General features: G+C 38.3%; 2 protein-coding genes and 1 long non-coding RNA gene across 5 annotated transcripts in view; 2 read left to right on the forward strand and 1 right to left on the reverse strand.

Moving 5' to 3' along the window:
- On the forward strand, positions 1-8827 carry AstA-R2 (Allatostatin A receptor 2). Of its 2 annotated transcripts, none has more exons than XM_068300726.1 (4): positions 1-1772; positions 4689-4967; positions 5032-5190; positions 8619-8827. In XM_068300726.1, the coding sequence occupies exons 1-4, from the start codon at positions 1182-1184 to the stop codon at positions 8712-8714; spliced, it is 1125 nt and encodes a 374-aa protein (XP_068156827.1). In that variant the 5' UTR covers positions 1-1181; the 3' UTR covers positions 8715-8827. The 2 variants fall into 2 exon arrangements, with proteins under 2 accessions (XP_068156827.1, XP_068156828.1); XM_068300727.1 differs by lacking the exon at positions 1-1772 and adding an exon at positions 4118-4458.
- A 3071-nt stretch (positions 8828-11898) lies between these two features.
- The window catches only part of LOC137584289 (uncharacterized), a 69280-nt gene continuing 56986 nt past the window's right edge, over positions 11899-24192 (forward strand). The window contains exon 1 of the long non-coding RNA XR_011033475.1: positions 11899-12082. This is a non-coding gene — a long non-coding RNA (uncharacterized lncRNA). The remainder of the gene's footprint in view (positions 12083-24192) is intronic.
- Positions 12545-24192, reverse strand: part of htt (huntingtin) — a 38326-nt gene continuing 26678 nt past the window's right edge. For both annotated transcript variants that reach the window (XM_068299448.1, XM_068299449.1), the window contains 8 exons: positions 23691-23942; positions 22588-22930; positions 22174-22311; positions 21821-22083; positions 20584-20758; positions 18148-18370; positions 14634-14902; positions 12545-13796 (listed from right to left, as the gene is read on the reverse strand). In XM_068299448.1, the coding sequence (XP_068155549.1) occupies positions 13368-13796; positions 14634-14902; positions 18148-18370; positions 20584-20758; positions 21821-22083; positions 22174-22311; positions 22588-22930; positions 23691-23942 (2092 nt within the window). In that variant the 3' untranslated portion in view covers positions 12545-13367. The remainder of the gene's footprint in view (positions 13797-14633; positions 14903-18147; positions 18371-20583; positions 20759-21820; positions 22084-22173; positions 22312-22587; positions 22931-23690; positions 23943-24192) is intronic.

Consider the following 24192-nt stretch of genomic DNA (forward strand, 5'->3'; position numbering starts at 1 on the left):
CTAACCATTGGAGCAGGAGAAGATTGGCGACCAATTGTTGTTGCTATTACTAAAGCTGGAGCTGGAGCAGTTGCCCGCCTGGTCAAAAAAAAAAAAAAAAACCATTAGCCAAGAAGATGGCGGCTACCCATGCTCTTGCCACATTGCTCATACGCTGCGTACGCCGTCTGTTTTTCTTGTTGTTGTTGTTGTTATTATTTCTGCTGCTGCTGCTTCTTTAGTTGTTGTTATTGTTGTTGTTGCCGGCTTCTCTGTTGCCGCTGCCGCTGGCATCGTCGTCATAGTCATCTGTAGCCTCAGCCAGCAATCAGTTGTTCACTGGAAACGAACGCGTGCAGTTTGAATGTTTTTTCCGATTCTTAGATTCTTAAAAAATATTAAATATATATAGATACGAACATACATACCTACATTTATGTTTATACATATATCCATTCTATCTATATTTTTATGGAAACGTTGACTTCGTCAATCAAATTTTGTGCGCGAAATGAAATTAGGCAATGTGAAATGAAGGCGGCAATGGCAAATTTGTGACATTTACTTGGCGCAAAAAGAAGCAAACAAAATTATAAGATTTATGGCATGGGCGCGAGTATATATGTATGTGTGTGTGTATGTGAGTGAATAAGGAGCCAAAAAGGATATTGGATAGTCAGTGACACAGTGACAGGGAGTGGCCTGCCCAGAGGGCCCAGCCATTGGCCTTGTGTATCTTTCGTATTGTTGTCTTACCTTGTTACAATTACCTTTATCGTTTTGCCAGTGACTGGCAACCCCCACCACCCCACTTTGGCTCTGTCGGTGTTTCGGTACTCTCAACCAAATTGCTTTCGTTCTCGTCCGGCTTGTGCATAACGATTTTTTTGTGGGATCCTTTACAGAGTGCCTTGAACACACGGACTTGTAGTCTGGGCCAATATTGTCGCCGCTCGTATCGTTCGATTATTGCGCATGATAATTGAATTGAATTTTTGTACATTCTTTTTCTGCGGCTGCTTTGTGGATAGGAAATTTGTTATTTGGAAATCACTGAACTGAAAATAAAAAGAAACAACTTACAACAGCAAAGAGAAAATTGCAAAAAAATCCAAATGAATATGTGTGTGTGCGTGTGTGTGAATTGAAACAAATGCCGGTCAATTAAAAATCAATCGAAGAACCTCAACTGTCGCAAAAATATGGAGAATACAACACTTAGCGCACTTGGCATCTGGACAACCAGCAGCAGCAGCAGCAGCCTGGACATAAATCTGACCAGTCTGGCCAATAACAACAACAGCAGCAATGAAACCAGCTCGGAAATGACCTTGGAGGAGGAGATGGCGGTGCAGAGCGTCGTACGTTGGCTAGTACCCTTTATATTTGGAATCATTGCTTTAACCGGATTCTTTGGCAATCTTTTGGTCATATTTGTGGTGCTGCTCAACAAAAATATGTACTCGACAACGAATCTATTGATTGTAAATTTAGCCGTAGCAGACTTGCTATTCGTTTGTTTTTGTGTGCCATTCACAGCAACCGATTATGTGACTCATCATTGGCCATTTGGAGCCATATGGTGCCGCAGTGTTCAATACTTGATTGTCGTCACGGCCTTTGCCTCGATCTATACTCTCGTCCTGATGTCCATCGATCGTTTTCTAGCCGTTGTTCATCCCATAAGATCACGTATGCTGCGCACTGAGCATATTACAAAAATTGCCATTATAACACTATGGACGGTTGTCTTGACCATCTCTTCGCCGGTGACCTTTACTCATGATGTGTTGGTAAGTCTTAGTCTAGCAGAGCGGGGGTGTGGGTGGGCTAAGATTTCCGTAGCCCACTGTGCCGTAATGTGCTGCGAATAACACAGGCCAGGTCAATTTATTGCTTTCCATCATCCACACCTCGTTCAATCTATCGAGCCGCTTGAGCTACACGTCAATACTGCTGCTGTTTTTACCTCTGCCTCGTGTTCGATCCGCAATATATAGAGAGATGGCCAGGTAGATGGCAGCCAAATCTCTCTTTATGTCTTCTTTCGTACGCATTGTGTTTACATATGGGGAAAATGTGGGGCTGGGGTTGTGTATCTGTTTTGTTTTTGTTACTAATTTGCTATTTTAAATGCATAAATTTTAATTATAGAGCAGAGAAGCAGCCAACGAAAATGCGAAACATTTGCCAATATATGCGTAGGATGGAAATTCACATTTCAGTTCCTACACGGTTCTGGCATAAATCAAAAGCAGCCAGTCAAACAGCTATCCAGCCATCCAGCCAACCAACCAACCAGCCAACCAGCCAGCCATTTAGCCATTCAGTCGTAACAAGTGGTCATAATGGGAACTTTGCACTTGAAAACTTTTTGAATAAGCTGCCAGCATTCTGCTTATGATAAATGTATAGTCTACCCAATTTGACTTTTTCTGGCCTTGATATATCAGTTGAAGACAAACAAGACGCAGTTGTGGGCTACGATTGGCCAATGGCCGTTCTCCATTAGGGTGCTAATGTTTTTATGATCAATGCACAAAGTGTGAAGAACAAGTTAATTGTTTAATAAGCGCCCCTTCAAAAGCGAAAAAAAGAATGAAAACAAAAGAAGGCAGCAATCCATGTGGGAATAAAACGTCTTGCAATTTGCGTATTTGCTGATCTTGCTCAACGATCTGTTTACTTAATTTGAAGCTGCCAACATTTGGCATAAATCATAAATCAAAAATTCATATATCTGAAGATTGCCAGCAACATATATAACTCAAATTGTTTCATCTATTAAGAGAAATTCTTTAGAAAGGCATTTAAGAGCAGTTAATGGAAATGAAATAGGATTTGTCAAATAATGTAACATGTGAAACTTTTTTGAATCGTTATTACCTTGGCCTTGATTATGATAAATGGAATTCCAATAACTTTTAAGTTCTTTTAGTCAAACTATTTTACTCTTGTTTTTAAATTCGAACTATGTAGATCGCCTATTCCTTTGTTCCTTCTTTTACTACACGTCTTCTTTAGCTTTCATTAAAGAAGAAATTGATCCTTACAAAGCGTATCTTCCTCATGTAATCATTCATAGCCAATAAAGAGAAACCTATTAAATTTTCTTCAACATATTTAAGAATGTTATTAATATACTTACGTAATGTTATTAATATACTTACACTTTAGTTTTACCTTGACACATAAATGTCTAAGGATACTTTTTGTTTTTCCTTTTATAGACTTGATAAATTTATATTGCTTTGCCTAGAAGTTTAACTCTCTCAATTTGCCACTGCTAAAATTTTCCACACAACGCAACGTATACACACACACACACGTCAAGGAAAATTGTTGTTGTTTTTCTTTTGGCCATAGACATTCAATGGTTTCTTATGCTTATAATGGCATTATAGTTGCTTGTAATTAAATGTATCTTATCTCGGCTTTTATCTTTGAGATGCTCCATTGGTTGTGTTAGATGAGTTTCTGTTGTTATTGTTGTTGTAATCTGATACATACATACATATACACATGTACGTGTTTGTGTATTATTAAATGGCATTTCACGCTTCTCTTTTGGGTCATTTTATTGTTTGGCAGTTTTGTGTTGTTTATTTATTTGTTTGCTTTTACTTTGTTTAAGGATTAAGCCCGAAAAATATCAGCCACAAATTGAATAGCTTATTCGTGTGTGTGCATGTGTGCGAGAGTGTGTATTTGTGTGTATAGATAACACGTATAGATACAAATATAAACAGGGAATACAAAAGAAACGTACGACAAAATGACATAATTAACTCATGTTTGATCAACATATTACTTAATTAAGAGTTTCCTATTAATTATTTTCATATTACAATTGTTCCTGCACACGCATACATACATACATACATATGTACATATGTATATCTATATGCATATATGCAAATAATAAGTAATAAAAATAACAATAACAGACACCAATTATTATTATTTTTTTTTTGGTTTTGTCATTATCTTGCGTTATTAGAAATCGATAAGTCCATAATTTGAGCTGCGGCATATGTCGTTTGGTCGGCATCGTCTGTGAAAATCCCTCTAATTGTCTATGCTTGATATATATACATATATATATACAGATTGGCCAGACATGTCAAGGCTTTGATTGACAGCTGGTCGTGCGTTTGGTTAAAGTGAGAAGTCGCTTGTACATGGCAAACGCATTAACATCTCTTTGTGTGGTACACAAGAACTCAATAAAATCATAAAAATATCTATACAAATGTATATATATATATGTATTAAGCACACATAAATCTGATTTGACTACACTAAGCTAATGCTATACAGATTTTCAACTCAATTTTTGTTGGCTCAGTGTAACAACAAAAGAGGGCAATAAACAAACAATATTTCTGTAAGAATTTTCTCGCTTTTTAAACGAGAACGACAAGGAGGGAGGATGAAAAAGAAAGAGATAGCGCAGGAGATATGATTGTAAACAAAATGGTAAACAAAATATATGGCTAAAGGCTGCAAAAATATTTTTACGATATATGAGACAAGCAGACAGACAGACCGCCAGACAGTGGATCGTTTTATGGCCTGGCCTCCTCCATTAGTGCGTCAGTGGGGCCCGTGCGGTCGCGTGATCTAAATAGTTACTTTTACTATTTTCCATAGAGTTGTAATTTATTATCTGTCAAATACTTTGTTTCTATCGTTTTGTGTTTTTACAGGCCGGCTATGATAACAAAACGGACATCAGCTATTCCATGTGCATGTTCATTGAGAATCCCCTATTGAAGAGAAGCACATTTCAGGTTAGTTTCTTCATCTCTGCATATCTGCTGCCCTTGATGATCATCAGTGGTCTATATGTGCGTATGATAATGCGTCTCTGGCGTCAGGGCAGTGGCGTACGCATGTCCAAGGAGTCGCAAAGGGGACGCAAACGGGTCACCAGACTTGTTGTTGTCGTGGTCATAGCTTTTGCCTCACTCTGGCTGCCAGTTCAGGTGAGTTAAACGGTAGTTCTGAAACTACGAACCATAGAACTAATTAAATGTCTTTTATTTTCAGCTTATCCTGTTGCTGAAATCATTGAATTTATATCATGCCAATAGCATGTTCTTCGTCATATTGCAGATTGTGTCACAGACATTGGCCTATACCAGCTCGTGCATCAATCCCCTCCTCTATGCATTTTTGTCTGACAATTTTCGCAAGGCTTTCTACAAGGTGAGCTGAACTGGGGAACGCATTTGAAGAGCTCTTCAATTGCTGGCCTGCTGAGTGCTTGGTCAATATATTGATGTATTGACTGTTGGCAATTGTTTTTATTTTCTGTGGATGTGTTTGTGTGTGTTTTTCTTCTTCCTTTTCCTGTCCTCGCCCCTTTTAACCCGTTATATGTATTGCGAGTGTCACAAATCCTTTAATACAATCATATACACACGTTTTTTTTCGAAAATAATTGCAAATTTTTCTCTATTTCTATCTTCTCTCTCGCTCGCTCTCTTTCTGCATAAGGTAATTTTCCATGGCATTATAAAAACGTCAAGCAATTGCCTTAATTTCCGCTATCGAGCGATTTCAATTTTCCATTTTTAATGTATTTTTTTCTTTTGGAAATGAAATATTTTTTAATTTCAAATCAAAAATCTGAAATGCAATTAAATAATTTACGATAACAACAGACAAGCAAGCAAGCAACCAACAAAACAAACACACAACAGAAAAAACTAAAAAAATACAACATAAATATAAGAAGAAAAAAATATAATAATATATACACCTAAAAAACAAAAAAAAAGAAAGATAACAAAAACGAAACTGGGCGCGTTTCCTCATTAATTTGTTTGGCGTGCAGGCGGGCCTGATTTTAATGAGTTAAGTGCGAAAAACGCGCATACGCCGCGTGGGCCGAATATGGATTCACATGAAACGCCAAAGCAAATAGCAACAAGAGATATCCAAATATATATGTATAGATATCTTTCTCTCTATATATAAATAGGTAAATTTACAGCAAAATTCCTATCAAATAGAAACAACAAGCCATGACCATCAAACCAAATGCCGTCAAAGCAGAACAGATCATCACTTGATTGGTCATCTAGGTATATAAGTCTATATGTACATATATTCGATTTAAACAATGAACAGCAGCTGCAACAAATCTGTTTGAGCATTTTCTATAAAATTATTTGCCTCTCATGGACAAATCACTAAAAAATGAGTAGAACAACAAAACAGTGAACATTTTTAATGCCGGCATTCTAGTTAAATGCCGTTAACTATAGAACAACACTAACTATAAAAGACTATAAAAATCAAGTCACGAGAACTTGTTCTATTCCCTGATGGCCATTCTTGTTTCCTTTCTATTCAGTTTACAACTTATTGTTAGTCTTTTTTTTCGATTCTAGTTAATTCTGATGATAAATAACATCCTTCGGCTAAGAAATTCAAGGCAAAAAGATTTATAATATTTTAACTCTTTGTTCTTTTAGACAGTGCTTCATCTTAAACAGATTTTTTAATTGCCAATATACTATGTTATTTAATTTAATAAGATTTTAAATAAATCATACATTCCCCTTTATATTTAGAATACTAAAAAATCTATAATTTAAAGACAAAGAAGACGTAATTTTAAAGAGACGAAAATCAGTTGAATAATTAATTCTGAAATCAGTCTGCTTATTTTTTTTTTTTTGGCATTTTGTGATTATCATTTTTAGCATTGTGATTTTCACACGACGACTTTTTCCAGTCTAACAAATTGTGGATACCTACTATCAAATTAGCAGGCACATTGAAAGAATAAGAAATTATAGCCTTTTCGACAACATTTTATGCAAATTCAATGAGGCCGTCGACATTGGCATTTGTTCGGTGATGTTCGTGATGCCACGCCCACACAGTCGCAAGTCGACACGCATTTTTTTCTTTTGGCCACAGCATCGGCTCATTCCAATTCAACTCACTTTCGGGACGCATTAATTCTTTTTGGTCAGCGGCCATTTACATAAACATTAAAAACAGAAAGAAAAAATCGTCCAAAAATACACGAAAAAACGTTGCGGAACGCAAATCACTGGACTTTGAATTCCTTCCCCCGAGTTGATGCCTTCACCCAAATCGCATTCCGGCAGGACGATTTTGGTTTACTTACTTTTAATTACTTTAGGGACAAAGCAAAAACAGACACAAAAACAGGTCGAAGAAAATAGGAAGGAGAAAGTCCTTCGATTGAAAGAGATAGAGAGAGGTTCTACATTTTTTTTTTTTTTTTTTTTGGTATTCTCTTTTTGTTATATTTAACATTTCCTTTCAATCATTTTGTGGCTTAATTTTAATATTTTAATTTTGTTTTCCTGCTGCTCTTGTTGCTGTGGTGCGTGAGTTGGCGTTATTTTTGCTATCTCAGTTTCAGTTTCAGGGAATATTTTCCATTTCGTGCAAAGTCTTTGGCACTTTGCATATAAATTGCGTTCCGGACTGGTCGTTCGCCTTTTGCTAATTGATGTGTTTGTCAAGTCATTAAATTAGATTAATTACATTAATTAAATTGCCATGCCATTGCTGTAGTTGCTGTTGTATTGTTTATTCGGCCATGTTATGTTGTGCTAGACGCGTGTGCTGAAAACCTTATTTCATTTTATTTTCCCAGAACTTTAGAAAGTTACCCAAAAAAAAAAAAAAAAGAAAAAAGCGAAAAATTGGTGAATGAAAAAGAGTGTATATGTCAATTGTGACTAATTGCCTAGCTGACTGACCTGTCCATTATACAATTAGTCAAATATGCTTCACACACACACACACACTCACCTGACACCGCTGACATAATGTGATTTGAGTCAGTTAAGACATAGAAATGAAGCCTCGTCTTTAATGTGGCACAGATAAATGGATTTTTTTTTTGTTCAATTATTTACCATGCATTTTGCCCATGTAATGAAATTATAACAAAAGAGATTTCGGGTAACATTTCAACTCGCTGATGGTTGAAAAAGGTTCATATCTCTGATGGACCTAAAATCGTATTTCATTTCCCTCGAGTCGTTTTATCTGCGACTGTATATGGTTTTGGTACAGTTGAGCTGATCCCGCAGGTCGATGCTGTCATTATTGTTGCTGTTCCTATGACGAGGCACTAATCAACAATTTCAGGCAGTTCAATCAAAACACAAATTCATAAATCATTTATATGCAAACGACCCCGTGCCCCATACCAATGTGGCCACCCGTCCCCGATGGGTGGGTGGGCAGTCTGTCTGTGGGTGGTGACAGCAGTCTCTAAGCCGATGGCAGTTTATCTCTGCTGGTATTTCAACACCTCAAACCACTTAAATAATTGAATATTGAATCAAATCTAATCATTCAAATGCAAAGCTATGTACACACATACACAGACCAAAACAGAGAGCGTCGAGCCAGAGTCAGAGCCAGGGCAAGACTCTTGGCCCCCTTAGAGAGCCAGGCAGCTAACGGCTGTGCAACAAAACACATCATTAATCAAACATTTTGGGACCATTGGCCGCAATTGAGTGTCTTTATTTGATCTACCTTTAGCATTAGTATAAATATTTAAATATTTAACTTATCTTCAATTTGCTTATCTAAAAATTTGCCATATTTTATTTCTTTTTTCCTTTTTGCAGGCTATTAACTGCTCGGATCGGTATAATAATTATACATCTGATTTGCCACCGCCACGAAAGACGTCCTGTGCACGAACATCGACAACAGGATTTTAATAAATGTTTACGGTCATTTCCGTATTGTGTATATAGGAAAAAGTAATTTGAAACATGTAATTGTAGTTAGTGATTAGTTTTTGTGTGTAAATTATTAAAGCATTAAAAAAAAAAAAAAACAAAAAACAGAAGCTTAAAATTGAAAAATCAATCTGTTTTAAATTGGCGTTGCCAGTGTTGATGAAGCGAAAAGGGGGGTGAGGGATGGTGGGTGAGGGATGGTGGGGGTGGCACACTTGAAGCGTTTTCGCAATATAGTTTGCGTTTGCCAAAAACTATTGCAATGCGCATATAAATTTCGCTGCTGGCATTTGAATGGGCGTTAAGTGATGCGTAAAACGTGAAATTGAAATACTTGTCATGGATATTGCAGTGCCTTGTAGCCCCCTCCAGACAGCATTCAGCATACTTCATATCCTCCTGGTAGTCATCGTTGACGACGTTGTTGTAACCAGCACAAACATTTGGATTGCCATCGATGAGAGTGTACAGAGAGTAATAGAGAGAGTGAGAGATACACATAGGGAGAGAGGGAGAGACACAGAGAGTTGCAAGTGTGCATTCACTCGTACTTGCATTCATTTATACACTCACTCATGCATTTATTTATTCTAATATCCTGCCAGCAAGCACCTCAACCCTCCTTGCACCACAGACTCTCCCTCCTCCACTCTCTGTCTCATTCTGTGTCGTGGGAAAACCACTTGAGGCATTTGCCTTTGACTCTTGGTTAGCTCATTTTAGCTTATCAAGGCATCTCTCTCTCTGTCTCTCTCTCTCTCTCTTCTTTCGAGGCTGTGGCACCTAAGCCTTGACTTTGGCCGAAAACCAAAGATGTTGATTGCATTGGCCGCCCAGCGGCTACATGGTATTAATTATGCCGTGTCCATCTTGTGGCTATGCGCGTACTTTTGCATAATTTATTCAATTTTAATAAGCAGTCTTCAGTCTTTCCTTCCCTGCCACCCACTGCTCAAGCCGACACTAGGTAACGTTGAATGTAATTAATGCGTATCACTCTAGCCGTGATCCGGTCGACGTCCTGGGCCATGTAATCAAAATTTCAAATTAGCTGCTAAAAGACCAGAAGCAATGGCCAAAACAGGTGTCGTCCATTCTCGCTTTTTTTCTCTTTGGTTTTGTCGTTTCTATATGAAATGGAAATCAATGTTGTTGGTCAACTATTGGCGCCATAAAAACTCACGGTTCACTGCTCTTAACTTCTTTGGTCCTCGAATCAGAACAACAACAACAACAGCAAGTGCTGACATTATCATAATAACAATAATCATAAATATGAGTATAACATTTAAAGCCAGACCAATACAAACAGACAGAATATGAGTGAAACGTTATGGAACGGAACAAGGACTTTCACTACTGACCTACTACAAAAAAAAGAGCCGAAGAGCAAGAGAGAGAGATACAGAGAGAAGAGGACTGCAAGAGAGCTCGACTTGTTTGAAGATTTAAGAGAGTCCTGACGCAAAGAGAATTACTCCGAAAAGTGGTGAGTTTCGTATTTAACAGTGGCAAAGAGAAATCTAACTGTAAACGCTGTTAACGTGAAACAAAATGGAATCTGGTCCAGGTCATGGGCTCATCCACCTGAGCTCAGGTGGACAACAATCTGTGCTCCTTCTTGGCTGTGGCTATGGCTATATGGCATTTCGAGGCAAATGGAGCGTAACCAATAGCTGATAGCCGAAATGTTGCAGTTTATGGGCCAAAGCATTGGCCAAATTGCCACTCTTACCTCTTGGCGTGCGGCATAATGGCGCGACTATGACGATATTGTCTTGACACACACAGACACACGGAGACACATGGGCATGCATAGTTTGTTAGACGGACAGAGACAAGGACTAAGACTCGGACATTGACTTATACATATGTATGTATGTATGTACATATGTGTATAAGTCACACCCACCGCGTTTTGCGCTCGATTGCATAATGCGGTCGCGCCAGCCCAGAAAAACAACTTTCAACAGCTTTGCAGTTCATTTTCGGGGCTAGTTGTGTGTGTGAGTGTTGTAACTTTCTTTTTTTAACCGTTCATTTTTTGTTGTCGTTGTTGTTGTTGTTTTGTGGATTTGCGTTGAACTGGCAAATTTCCGGTATGCTTTGTATGTACACAAAAGCCAGCACCATCCTGAGCTCCCACCTACCAACACAGTCACATACGTCCCGCCCACACGCATGAAGCAAAAGTTTATCTGTCAATTTCAGCACACACACACACACATATACATATACACTCTCTCACTCACACACACAAACTCTTAGTCGGTATCCGCATATTTTTTCCTACTGCATTTTCTTTTTCGTGTAAGCCAGCAAGTTGTTGGAAATCGTTCATCGTTTTTCCTTCAATTTTTTTTCGTTACTCTGAAGGAAATGGATCCATTGGCTTACTGAGAATCAGAAACTCATTGAATCAACGGTTTTTGCCACTATTTTATACAGTTAACAACAGAGTGCAATTGCATTAAATTGTTGCAATGAAAAATATGAACCTAAACTTTGTTATTGCCATATTACAACTGTATGAAACTACTTTTTATCAGACTCCCCACACACACAAATTATTTTCAATTAGAAAGTAATTAAGTTATACATATGTATATATAAAAAAATTATTAAAAAGGAAACAATTGAAGTGAATATAAATGAAAAGATTCGATTTCAGGATCAATTTATGATATTATAAATATTTCATAGAAATATTTTTGTAAAATAAATTTAAATGTTTAAATCTTGTTTTATTTTCTCTTCTGTTCGTTTTCGCAACAGTGCTGTCAATTTTAGCGAGTTTTAGCGACTTTGGCGGATTTCAGCGTGTTTTAGAATCTGGCAACACTGTTCTTTTTATTTGGCACGCAACGCTTTGGCCTGTGAAAAGTTTTTTTTTTATTTTGTATGTTTAAAAGTAAATAAAGTGAAAATAAATGAGATCGAAATGAACTTAAAGCAATCGGTGATCAAATGTTCTACTTCGCATTCATCTCAAAGCAATGTTTGTTTTTTGGTTAAGAAAGTTAATAATTCGCGAGGAAGAAGTGAGAAAATTTTAAGGGGGGCTCCGCTGGCCCCCCGAAGAAGTCTTAAAAAGATGGCGACCGTACTGTTTGTATTTGTGCTTCAAATGTTTAGTTTCAAGTTTTAAATGAATAGTGTGAAGTAAAGTGTAAGCTAATACAAGGATTAAGAAACTGGAAAGCACACAACATACATCCATTTGAACATATGTACATACATATACATATGTATGTGTTTGCGTATGTTGTGTTTTTTTTTGTGTGTTTGTTGAAAAGTTGATTGCAGCCCTAGAAGAATGTGAGACGTAAGAAAGAAATAAAGGAAAGGTGGGTAATTTATGAATTTCATTCTAATTTTAAATGATCTACATTTAAATACAAATAAACTTACTAAATCCACTGCTACAAAAAAAAAACAGGCAAACAAAAAAAAATATGTAATTTTACAAATTTCAGTTGATTAAATTGCAACTTTAACAGTTTTCTTATAAAATATCTAGTGGCAAGGGCATCTACTAGTCCCTCTTAGTTTCTTTTAGCACTTGAAACTTTCGATATTTTTTTTTTTTTTAGGATGTGACATTTTGTCTATTTTAATGCGCTTTGTTGGCAAAGGGCCCAAAGAAAAAGAACTGTTACCTGCAAGAACAGGCAAAAGTGCAAAAGTTTAAACAGATTTGCAAATAGAGTTCAAAGACGATTATTGCCTTTAGTAGTTTCGGTTTGCTTTATGTTATAATATGATTAAAAACCAGAAGCAACTTACATTTTTGAAAGAAAACTTTATAGTTTGTGGAAGTGTTAATATTTGTTACTTTATTAAAATTGGAATAAACATTGGCATACATACATATAAATATAAGTGTGAGTGAAGTGTGGGTGTGAGTGTTGTTTGGAAGGTGTTTAATTTAATTTCGTTTAATGGAATTTTTAAGTAAGTTTGTTTTAACAATTAACTAGCAATTGGTTAAGCAGCATAATAATGGCTACTTGCGACCCGAGGCCAAGTTCTCTCTATGTCCTTGTCTCACTCATTCGTTTGGCTAACAAGCAACGTCATGATAAATAAATGATAAACTTTATGCGAAAACTGACAAGAACATAATTTCCGCATGCGGCTTTCCTCTCTCTCTATCTCTCTCTTTTTCGCTGTGTGTGCGGGTCGGACTGAATGTTCGTGTGTCCGCATCCGTATACGGCTGAACCAACCGCAGGAATTAATTGCGGGTGGTCTCGTTAAACTTTCCACCAGATTACGAAGAAGTGCCAAATTGCAGAGGGTATTGGAGTGGGCAGAGTGCTGGTTGCTGCTATTCGTTTGCAATAATTTAAATATTAGTTACACATAATGTAAAGCATAAATTAATTTTGTATTCGGCAACTATTAAAAAAGTTTTTGTGCCAAAATCGGAGGATGCATCCGCTTGAACTTTTGCCGTTGGCAATTAGTTATTCACGCTTGCGCTTGTCTTAGGAACAAGTTTTCGTCCACGGTGCTTGTAGGAAATCCGCAAACGATGCAGCTATTGGAATTAAACGTAGTAGTAGTATAAATAGCCAAAGAGAAGAGTAAAGGAGGGAAGGGATAGTGATTATTACGGGGCTATCACAATCAAAGGCTATGCAACATCCTGGCATAGACTTGACTCTGCTTAAAATTGCCAAAGGCATCGCGGAAACGTTGCCGCTGCTCGCCACTCAATTTCGCATGGAAATCTTGTGCAGCTGTCACGAACAATGCAATTTCGTGTTGACCCAATTTACGAGGTGGCAATGCTGTCGGCATCGCTGTTGTCGTTGCCGTAGCCGTAGCCGTGGCCGTTGCCGTCGAGTTACCGGCTGCTGCTGCCGCTGCTGGCCCAAAGCCCACAACCAACGGAAATAGTTTAATCAAATGCAGATTTATGGAGGCGGATAAAAAGATGACGCTGAGACCCCAGACACCTTGCTGCTCCGGCTGTGCTAGAAACGTTGGCAATGTGCAGATCAACCAGTCTTGCAGCATTTCCAGGTACGAAGAGTCAATAGCTGAGCGAAATACCTGCAAAATAGTGAAAGCGAGGGAGAGAGAAACGAGAAAGCGAGAAATGGGTTAGTTACTCTTACCAAAAAATGTTTAACCAACAATAAGGAAATTAAATTCTATTGTACAACAAACTAGAGAGAGGGGTGTCTTGACTTTCTCGACCAGAAGATGTCTAAATGGTGGGTTGGTTGGATGGGTGGCACATTTTGTGGCAAAGAGTTGACTAATGAAATTCCTGTAGCATGGGATCCTGTTTGGTGGAGCTGCTGCTGCCTGAAAATGACTGTGCAAATTGCGTTGAGTTGGCTAGAGCGGCTTAGAGGTTTCATATTTCCACCGAGAGATGAGACAGTCCCTCTCCGTTGGGTTTGTTTACTAAATTATTTCCATGTACACGCACCCGTTAACAGACTAGGGGGAAGAGATGAAACAACCTTGAACCTAATGAAAAAATTTTATCGCTGTTTGGCAGCAGCCCACAGTTTCGCCTCTTATTGACCCACATACCAGGGACTGGACAGAGGCCAAAGCTGTAGCCATGAATTCCATTAATTTCTAAGCTGCCAAAAAATTCTCCAAACACACACATCCACACCAAGACAGACATGTGTGCCACCTATAGGGCCAAAAAGAAGCAGCTGGCCGAGTATTTTACCCTTTCGACTTGTGACCAAGGCAAACATTAGCGCTGCATTGGCCCCATTCCGTTCCGGTCTCCAGGCGCAAACAGAGGGACCATAAAATCAAAAGCATATGTGTGTGTGTGGGTGTAGGCGTGTGCTGGTGTATGCGGGCACGCACGACTAGCCCAAGACTTAAAGGAAAGTAGCCAAGATCTTGGCCACTACTCACCTGATATACAATCATGGCAATAACATCGCCATGTGGCTGATTTATGGCCAGAAACTCCTTTATGACCTTCGTCAATATTTCATTCGGTGGCACTAAATCACGAATAATTTGGCACAGCACTTGTCCATAAATCCACGCGGCATCTCGACTCGATGATTTAATACAATGCAAAAGTATATCGACTTTATCATTCTGCTGGGCAATGATCTCTGGATCATCTTGAACAATGCCATTTGACAATTCGGTGGTCTCTAATTGTGTGGATGAGCCTGAAAAGAAGAAGACACCTCATTCTAATTAGTCATTTCATATAAAACAGGCAATGTCTATGAGTAGAGAACAAGTAAGGAAATTCGTGTGTTCGTTTCAGTTTCAGTCAGGTGCAAAAATAATAGCCACTCCTAGGGGCCTGCGGGGCTAAAGGAAAAGGTTGAAAGTGCCAAAAGCCACAGCCGTAGCTCAACTTTGACGGAAGTTTGGGGTCTGTATGCGGAGTAGACTGTGTTTGATGCATGCGAGTGTATGTGTGTGGTTAAGTAAAGCCATGGCTGCTTAATGTGGTTTAGCGGCGTCGAATTATTTACAATACCAACCAAATCCATTCCCCACTTAAGCTACCCCACCAAATCTCCTCATACACCAATTTTACCTCATCGCGCTAACTTTGGCCTTTGTTTTCCAGCTTAACATTGTTGGCCATGGCTGTTGGCCTGCGGGTAGCTTGTTTGGCCTGGCTGTTGCCAATTTGACCATTGTTGTTGCCAAAGTGTAGACTTGGGGAAGATGGAGATGTGGGTGAATGGTATCGGCCGGCGCCTGGCCACAATTATGCACGCCACAAATGCCGCTAGCAATTGGCCAAACAGAGAGAGAGCGAAAAAAAACCCAACAAACTCTAAAATTCGTTTAAGCAAGCGCAAAAAAGTGCCACAGAATGAAAAAAAAATCATTGAAAGAGAACTACAATAACATAGATCTATGAGGAGCTACGCCACCAAATACAACGAATATTTAACACTCTCTATCGCATTTGCAGGACATAAGTTGTGTGTAGAATAAAAATCACAAAAATAAACTACAGGTTAAAGCCATAATTAATAGACAGATCCTAATACGTTCTTCTAAGAAACCTTTTGACTTAATTTGTAGAACAGCAAATATTTCCCTATTTTCAAGTACGGTGGATGTAATGTTAAATTTGTTACAAGAAAACTTTGTTTTAATTTTTAAATTAAATTTTTTAAACAAATCTATGTTGGATGCTAATTAAGTGTTTTTTATAATTAATGCCTATGCTAACATGGCATCTTCCTAGGTATAGAGTATAGAAAAGGTTTTTGCAGTTTTTAGTATTAGGCTGATTCTGTTGGGTCCTTAGAAAACCCACCGAAAAACGTGTGCCCAATATTGAAGCAAATATTTATCATGGCCTTGTGGCATTTTTGAAGGAAGTTTTTTTTACTCATTTTTCTTTTGTCTGCTCGTTGTTATGCTTTCTCCGCGATTTTTATTTTCACTGTTTTCTGTTTTCTTTGTCGGTCGATGGGCCGTGTATTGTCTTGCGCGACGTGGTTTATTAAAAGAGCTTGAAGGAAACGGTCGCCATACGCAATGGCCGACTTCCGTTTGGCTGCGTTTTGTCAAGAGCCTGGGCTACCAAATTTGAAATTTGTGTGTGTTTGCGAAAGAAAGAAAAAAGAAAACTTTGAAAAATGAAAAAACCCATGGATGACATTGGCCATCGCCATTGCCATCGCCATTTAGAAGGGTGCACAAAGTTAGCATCGTACAAACATTGACACTGCTCAAAGGATTTACGTGCTGTGGCGTTGGAAAAAAAGGGACAGGGAAAGGGACAGCGAGCCAATTCCAGAGACTGACAAAGTGCAAGAAAAATACAAACGTGCGTTCTGTGTGTAGTGCGACGACATATTTGTGTCCGTTTTGCGAATGGCTTGCATAATTTCTGGCCAGCTGAAAGCTGTGCTTAGTTGGCCAACATTGAAAGTTGAATGGCCAAAAACTGTTTTCACAAAAACGAAAGGAGTCAACGATTGCAGATACACAACAGCGACAGAGCAATCATTTTTGCTTTCTCTTTCTCTGCTGCCTACCATCCCACTCTTGCCTTTTTTGTTAATGGCTTAACCATCCATTGCCTGATTTGAGTTTGTTTTTTTGTCCATGCGTGTGGCTATTGCAACTAAGCGGATTTCAGTTGAGTTCTATTGACCCGTTAACCAAGTCGGTTGCCCTTTAAATTTCAACCGATTTCAGTCAAATGAGCCTAAAATTGGCTGACCGGTCAAAAGGATTACATAAACAAAACTAACCAGCAGACAAAATCCACTTTACTAGCATTTACACTAAAAACAAAACAGAAGTGAGAGGCGACAAAAAAATCTGCGTAAATGACATTCATTCCAGTCAGTGTGCAGACAACACTTGGCAAATGGTAATAATTGCCACGAAATGGCGCTAATAAAAGCAACAGGGATTATTGTTAGCCAGCAGAGAGCAACAGTCAGTCGTGAAATAGCAATTACCAAAACCCAAGGACTCACCCAGAGATATAAGCATATAAATGCATATATGTATACGTAAATGTATAGGTAGATACCCACATACAAGTTCGCAGTTGGACCACAAGTATTAGGGGCCAACAAGTTGACCTGAATAAAAGGAAACCTCCGGACAAAATAAGCGAAATTGTAAACAATGTGATAGAAGAAACCAGAACTGCATAGTAATGTATTTGTTCTATTTCAAAAAAATGCAGTCCTCGGTAGACGAGTTGTCTAAGTGACCCAGTCATTTGAGCAACTGAACAACGAGGATCCGGGTTCGAATCCCAGGCTAGTGTATGGATGTAGTTTTCGTCTAAGCCGAAGGCCTTAGTTGCCAGTGCTTGTAAAATATAGTTAGGTTGATAGTTTAAAACTATATCCTATACTTATAATAATAATAATAATAATAATAATAATAATAATAATAATATTTCAAAAAGGAAAAAAAGGTTTGATCCCAAATTGCAAATTTCGAAATTTAATATTTTAGTTAGTTTTATGTATGATGGATATTTTAAATCTATCCGACTTTGGCTTGAATATTTTTATTTGATACAAGTAAACAAAAGTTAATTAAAATGAAGAAAATGTGGTCATGCTTTTTATATATTTATATTAATCAATTGTTTGATTATTGAGGTTGCATTGCACCCCAATCCATATAAATTTTGTTTTTATCCCAACCTTAACAAAAAGCTTTTAACTCTATTTTTTTTTTGTTTGTTTTGCGGTGTTTGTTTGCGACATTAAATGAAATTACAAAATATATTTTTTTTGGGGTTCCCTCATTTATTTTGTTAGTTTCATTCAAGAATCCTACCAAGCCAATACTAACTAACTATAGAGCACCCCCGCATTGTTTGTTTATCGTGATGCTATTTTTTGTTATTGGTATTCTTATTCTATTGTTGTTTTTTGTTGTTGTGTTTTGTTCATTTTATACTCACCCACATAGATGCAGGACAAAAGCAATTTCAATGCCGGAATCGAAAATTTCTCATTTTCCATTTTCAGCAATTCGAGTGCAAGTTTTTCAATTTTATGTCGCAACTGCGGTGTGACCACGACTCCAGATGCAGCTCCAGTAGCTCCACTTTTGGCTAGGCTCACTTCATTCCCCAGCTGTGCTGTGGGCCGACTTCCGCTATTGACCACCATGCGCTCTAGACCCTATGAACAGGGAGGGGGGAACAAAAGAAAGTGCAAGAAGAGAATCAAATAAATACAATAAGCAAAATATTTAAGTCTGAACATAACACAGAGAAACAAAGAGAAAATGGGAAATGGGCCCCTAGATATCTATGGGAGCGGGGTTGGGCTGAATACTTGGCTGGCCTTTTTTGGTTGGCTTTCGTTGTTGCTCGATTCGCTTTTGAATTTTTATCATTGCATACTTAAGTGGGTTTTTCAGTAATGGCCACGCTAATTGAGTGGCAAATTGTTATTGTTATTGCCGCTGTTGCTGATGCTGTGCGCCATTGCGCTTTCACTTATGTGTTTCTGTGTGTTTGTGTGGCTATCAAAGCAAAAAACCCAGTGACAACAATGACAACAAAATGGACGGAATTGAATTGCGTGCAAATTTTATAAATTGCTTAAAAAGTCGAATTTAATTTTCGTTCGCACACACTCACACAAACACAGAGACATGGGAACTGAGTAAGTGAAAGCTAAATAAAGTTTTTAATTACAGTTAAAATGCAATTTAAATGCCTGAAATTATGTGTGGCAAATTTATGGAATGTGATGCAATATTTAAGCTTAATTTTCTATACTTTTTCATTACGCCCAATTGACGATACACGACAATTGGCCAACAACAACAAGAACGACACGTATGCTAGCCATGTATACATATGCATGAGTATGTGTGAGTGTGGCCAATAAACTTTTTGGCTGCTCCTCTGTCAGTTATGACAGCAAAGATACGTTTTTTCCTCTTTTTGTTTTTTATACCCTTGCAAAAAGGGTATATTAATTTTGGTCAGAAGTGTGCAACGCATAGAACGAAGCATCTCCGACCATACAAAGTATATATATTCTTGATCAGCACGATGAGACGAGTTCAACTAGCCATGTCCGTCCGTCCGTCCGTCCGTCCGTCCGTCCGTCCGTCCGTCCGTCTGGATCAACGCAAACTCCTCCTAGACCGTAAGAGCTACAGAGCTGAAATTTTGCACGTAGGCTTGTATATACTGCAGGCGTTGTATATCTCGGATTCAGCTGGATCGGACCACTATATCATATAGCTCTTATACAAACCCCAAAGTCACGAACAGTGACTTTTCTCAATAACTTCGTTATTTTCAGAGCTATTATCGTGAAACTTAATATTAGAGAGTTTACTACGCCTATAAGCGACTATGCCAAATTTGATCAAGATCGGGTGACTATATCATATAGCTCCCATACAAACGGCCAAGTCACAAACAGTGACTTTCTCAATAACTTCGTTATTTTCAGAGCTATTGTCGTGAAACTTAATATTAGAGAGTTTACTACGCCTATAAGCGACTATGCCAAATTTGATCAAGATCGGGTGACTATATAATATAGCTCCCATACAAACGGCCAAGACACGAACAGTGACTTTCTCAATACCTTCGTTATTTTCTGAGCTATTGTCGTGAAACTTAATATTAGAGAGTTTACTACGCCTATAAGCGACTATGCCAAATTTGATCAAGATCAGGTGACTATATCATATAGCTCCCATAGGAACGATTGGTCGAAAACAGTGACTTTTGTAAATAACTTCGTTACTTTTAACGCGATTGCTTTTAAATTAAACATTTCTTAATTTAATATATATGTTAATGACTGTGCCGAATTTGATAAAGATCGGGTGACTATATCATATAGCTCCCATAGGAACGATCGGTGGAAAACAGTGACTTTGATCAATATCTTCGTTATTTCCTATGATTGTAGGCCTTTCTTTCTCAAGCTTAAGCCTTTTTAGATAAAACGTTCTTCCACATTGATGGCTAATAGGTAAGGATAGAGTTACCAAAAAAGTTGCAAGGGTATACAAACTTTGACGCGGTCGAAGTTAGCCCCGGCCCTCTGGTTTTTTTACGTTTTTCGTTTGCTTTTGGTTGCCATGCCGTTTTTGGAAAATTGTCAATCAAAAAACCAATTAAGCGCAACATGGCTGGTCTCTGGCTTTGGCTCGGGCTAAGCGCCGAACCAAGTCGTGGGGCGTTTAGACTCCTGTCAGTGGCCAATTTGCCAGTGGCAGCAGGGAACCGTCCGTTACTCTGTCCCGTCTATTTTGACTGACTGCTAGATGACGGCTAGACACTGCACTGATGACCACATAAATGGTCATGATCAAGATCCTATACCAACATATATGCGTATGTATTAGTTAGTTAACTCACATGCAGTACACACAAATAGAGCTCCTCATTGTGAGTTGTCTTTAGGAAATTATTGGCTGCAATGATTGCATTAGACAGCAAATGGCATTGCGGTACAAATTTCGAAGTCCACTCGATCAGGCTGTAATTGAGAGTCCAGACAAGTTTCGTATGCTCTTCGCTAAATTGTAAAGGACTGAAAAGAGAAAGATACATATGTACATAACAAAAAATATAGAAATGCCCATGCAATAAATATTTTTTCGTCTAAATTAATTAGAAGTTTTCTGATAGCCACACAAATGTGGTATATCATGTTAGCGTTTGGCTTCGAGTTGGCTAAAATTACAAAATAATTAGATCAGGCAAAGGTAGGTATCGAAATAGTTGGAAATTTACTAATTAGCAAAACTCTGCCTATGGAGGCTATTTTATTGGAATGGCATCCTCCGGTAGCTGAGGTTTAGTTTGGCATGATTTGGGTTTTGGGATGGCAGGCACACGTTGCGTATGCGTAATTTAAATTTAATACGAATTGTTGGTGCAGTTTACACTATTGTTTTGTTGGTTGTTTGCGCAGCTTGTTAGTTTTTGGCAAGTTATGCCATGCTATCGGAAGAGTTGAAAAGCAACAACAATAGCAAAAGCTTCTATAGTGCCCTGAGCAACTGAAGTGCTGCATGTGAAATTCTCTCTATCAAAAGCCACAAGCGTGGAAATTGGGTAAGATAAAAATGGCAGGAAGCGGGGGAGAAAGTTGTCTAGCTGCCACCTGCAATGCCAATAATTAGAATTTTGCTAGAGTATATGCAACAACAACGTCGATCAAACTCAGCAGTGGAATTTTCGGGCGAAGGAAAACCCTATCGACAGGCTTAAACTTTTTGTGAATATATACTGCACGTTGTCGAGTTATGCCACCTGGAGGGCTGTGCATTCCTATACACTTCCGGCGCAGTCCTTGAAAACTTTTTTGATCGAAAAAAATGCCCAGGTTGGTGGCCAGCCAAAACCAAACAAGACCAAGACCAAGGAAGTCGAGCAACTGCTGATGAGACACCAGTAAACTAATGGGAAAATGAGAACTTTTGCCATTTTCAGGAAATGAAGACATGAAAGGTTTTTTTTTTTTTTTTGCGTTTTCAAGTCAATGAATGGCAAGTATTTGCAAAGGTAGCAACAACAGACGTTATTAACAGCCAAGCCTAGTCAATTCAAAACACTGATGTGGTTCATGATAATTTGCGGAGAGACTTACCTCTCATCAATGATGCCATGTCGATTGATGTAGCCCACAATTAGTGTACGCAACATGGCCAGCTCCTCACTCAGCTTGCCCATGGCAGTGTTGGTTTTGCTGCAGCACTCCAATAGATAGAGCAGACCTCTTAATGTGGCCGTACGTATGAAGCAATGCGAGCTCTTCAGATAGACATTACCAATTAGGGAGCACAAGTGCTGCAGTTCACCCAGACTTGGTATCAAAAGGGCTTGCGTACGACACAGCAGGTAGATTATATGCTACATAGAACAATGAAAACATCTCATTCAAAGGATTGCAATAAGATAAAGAGCTGTAGTGGAAGATAGACAGTTGGTGGGTGCGTGTACCTGATGTGAAATGGTATCATCCATGGCCACTTGGTCCTGTAGCTTAAGAATTCGTTCTTTTATCCATTTGATTTGATCCCGACTTTCGCAGATTTCACAAAACTTTACCAAATTGGGCAGCACTAGAACGTGGTTAAGCTGTCGAGAATAAGAGCAAATGTAGAACAAAAAATATGACTTGACAGTTTTCCAATTAGCTGCACAGATTCAATTTTTGAGGCCCACTTGGGATTCACTCAGAATTCGTTCGTTCGTTCGCTTTTGGACATGTAATGTCCGCTAAGTCAACTTGCAGCTTCTTGCATAATCAAATTAGATATAACCGACAGTTGCAGTCAATGCGTGATACGTGACAGTTGGCATAACAGTCTGCCTGCCATACATTTGGATGAGACAAGTCAAGACTACACTCACCTCGATCATTTGCTGCAGTACATCGAATACCAACTGGCTGCTACTGCGAAAGTCAATGCCTGACAGCTGTGTGAAATGGCGATAGTTGCGTATGGCCATGTCGGATGCAATATTGGACGATGGCTTAATGTCTGCCGCCTCCCCGTCGGGTGTGGTAGCGGTAGATGAACTGCCTTCTGCATATGCTTCCATTTGGGCCCAACAGAAATGTAGATCATATTGATTCGCAGCAAAGTTGCGTGTGCCAATCACATTGTCCCGGTTCAGCTGACGCTCCAGATTGGCCTGATAGAAGATATTGCATGCATCGACCAACAGCTGCACTTTATGCAGTTTCTTCAAACTGCAAATTACACATAAAAAGAGAGAACTTTTATTAATAAACCGTATATGCATGTACAATGTATTATCAGTTGGTAGTTATACGCATATTGCGTATACCTCAGGTTGTTTGTAAAAAAAACTAGTTGGCCATTGCCATTAAAAACTAATTTATAAAATCAACAGTAGACAACAAACAAAACATTTATGTACCAGCCAGAGCTAATAACGAGGGGCGGCCCGAGGGTTTGACAAAAGAATATTTGTTACCACTTTTTAACTTTGCTGCTGTCGTTTTTACATTTCCATTGTGGCTGCCGGCAATTGAAACTGGTTGACCGCGCGACACACATAAAAAAAGGGTTTCCTGTTGGTTAACTTTTTTCAAATTATTTTCATAAATCACAAACATGCACACACGAGCACACACACACACATACACATTGAGAGAGTCAAAGTAAGTACTTTTTGCTCCAGTTTAATTAAAAGCGCAGACATTGTAAAATCAAGTGAAAAACTTGTTTTATCCAAAAAGTAGTTGTTTGCCCGCTCGTGTTAACAAATTAGTTGTACATTTAAAAAAAAAAGTTAAAGTCAAGTTAAGGAAATCAGAAACTACCCCAAACACACACACATAAACACACATCGGGAACTTTTACAGCTGCCATTTAATTTGTGAGGGGTTTTTTGTATTTTCGTTTTTGTTTTTATGTATTACACATTAGAAAACTTTGCCATTTTAATTTTCCATCACATTTTCCCACACACACTTTTTTACTTACCTAATGCTGTCACAAGTTATGCGTTTCCAGCGTGTCGTATGATGAAACTGGCCAGTGGTTTGCAGGCCAACAATGGGAAACGTTTTATGCGACATTAAAAGTTCCATAATGGCCAGCAGACACACTTGCTTGATCTGATATTGCTCCTGATGATCGACCATATGCTCATCATACACTTTGTTAATAAGCAACAGAAAAGTCATAAAATATTCCTCAAATTGTTGCCTTGTTGTATAGCCAAAGATCGATAGTCTAACAAAAGGGAGAAAGAGAAAAGAGGAGAAAATCTGTTAGTTGGTGTTAATTAAATTACCAGTCTGCTGTCAGGCAATCAGCTAGAAAATCAAATATATGTGTGTATATGTATTTGTATGGGTACATACTTATATGTTGAACTTTAACGATTGAAAATTTAATTTAATTAGATGAACTCTTGAAATATTCAAAAATAAAATGCATTTGCAACGAATGACCAAAAAGCTATTCAATTAGGCTTTGATTA

The sequence above is a fragment of the Drosophila tropicalis genome, unplaced genomic scaffold (assembly GCF_018151085.1).
Source record: "Drosophila tropicalis isolate 14030-0801.00 unplaced genomic scaffold, ASM1815108v1 contig_878, whole genome shotgun sequence".
NCBI lineage: Eukaryota > Metazoa > Arthropoda > Insecta > Diptera > Drosophilidae > Drosophila > Drosophila tropicalis.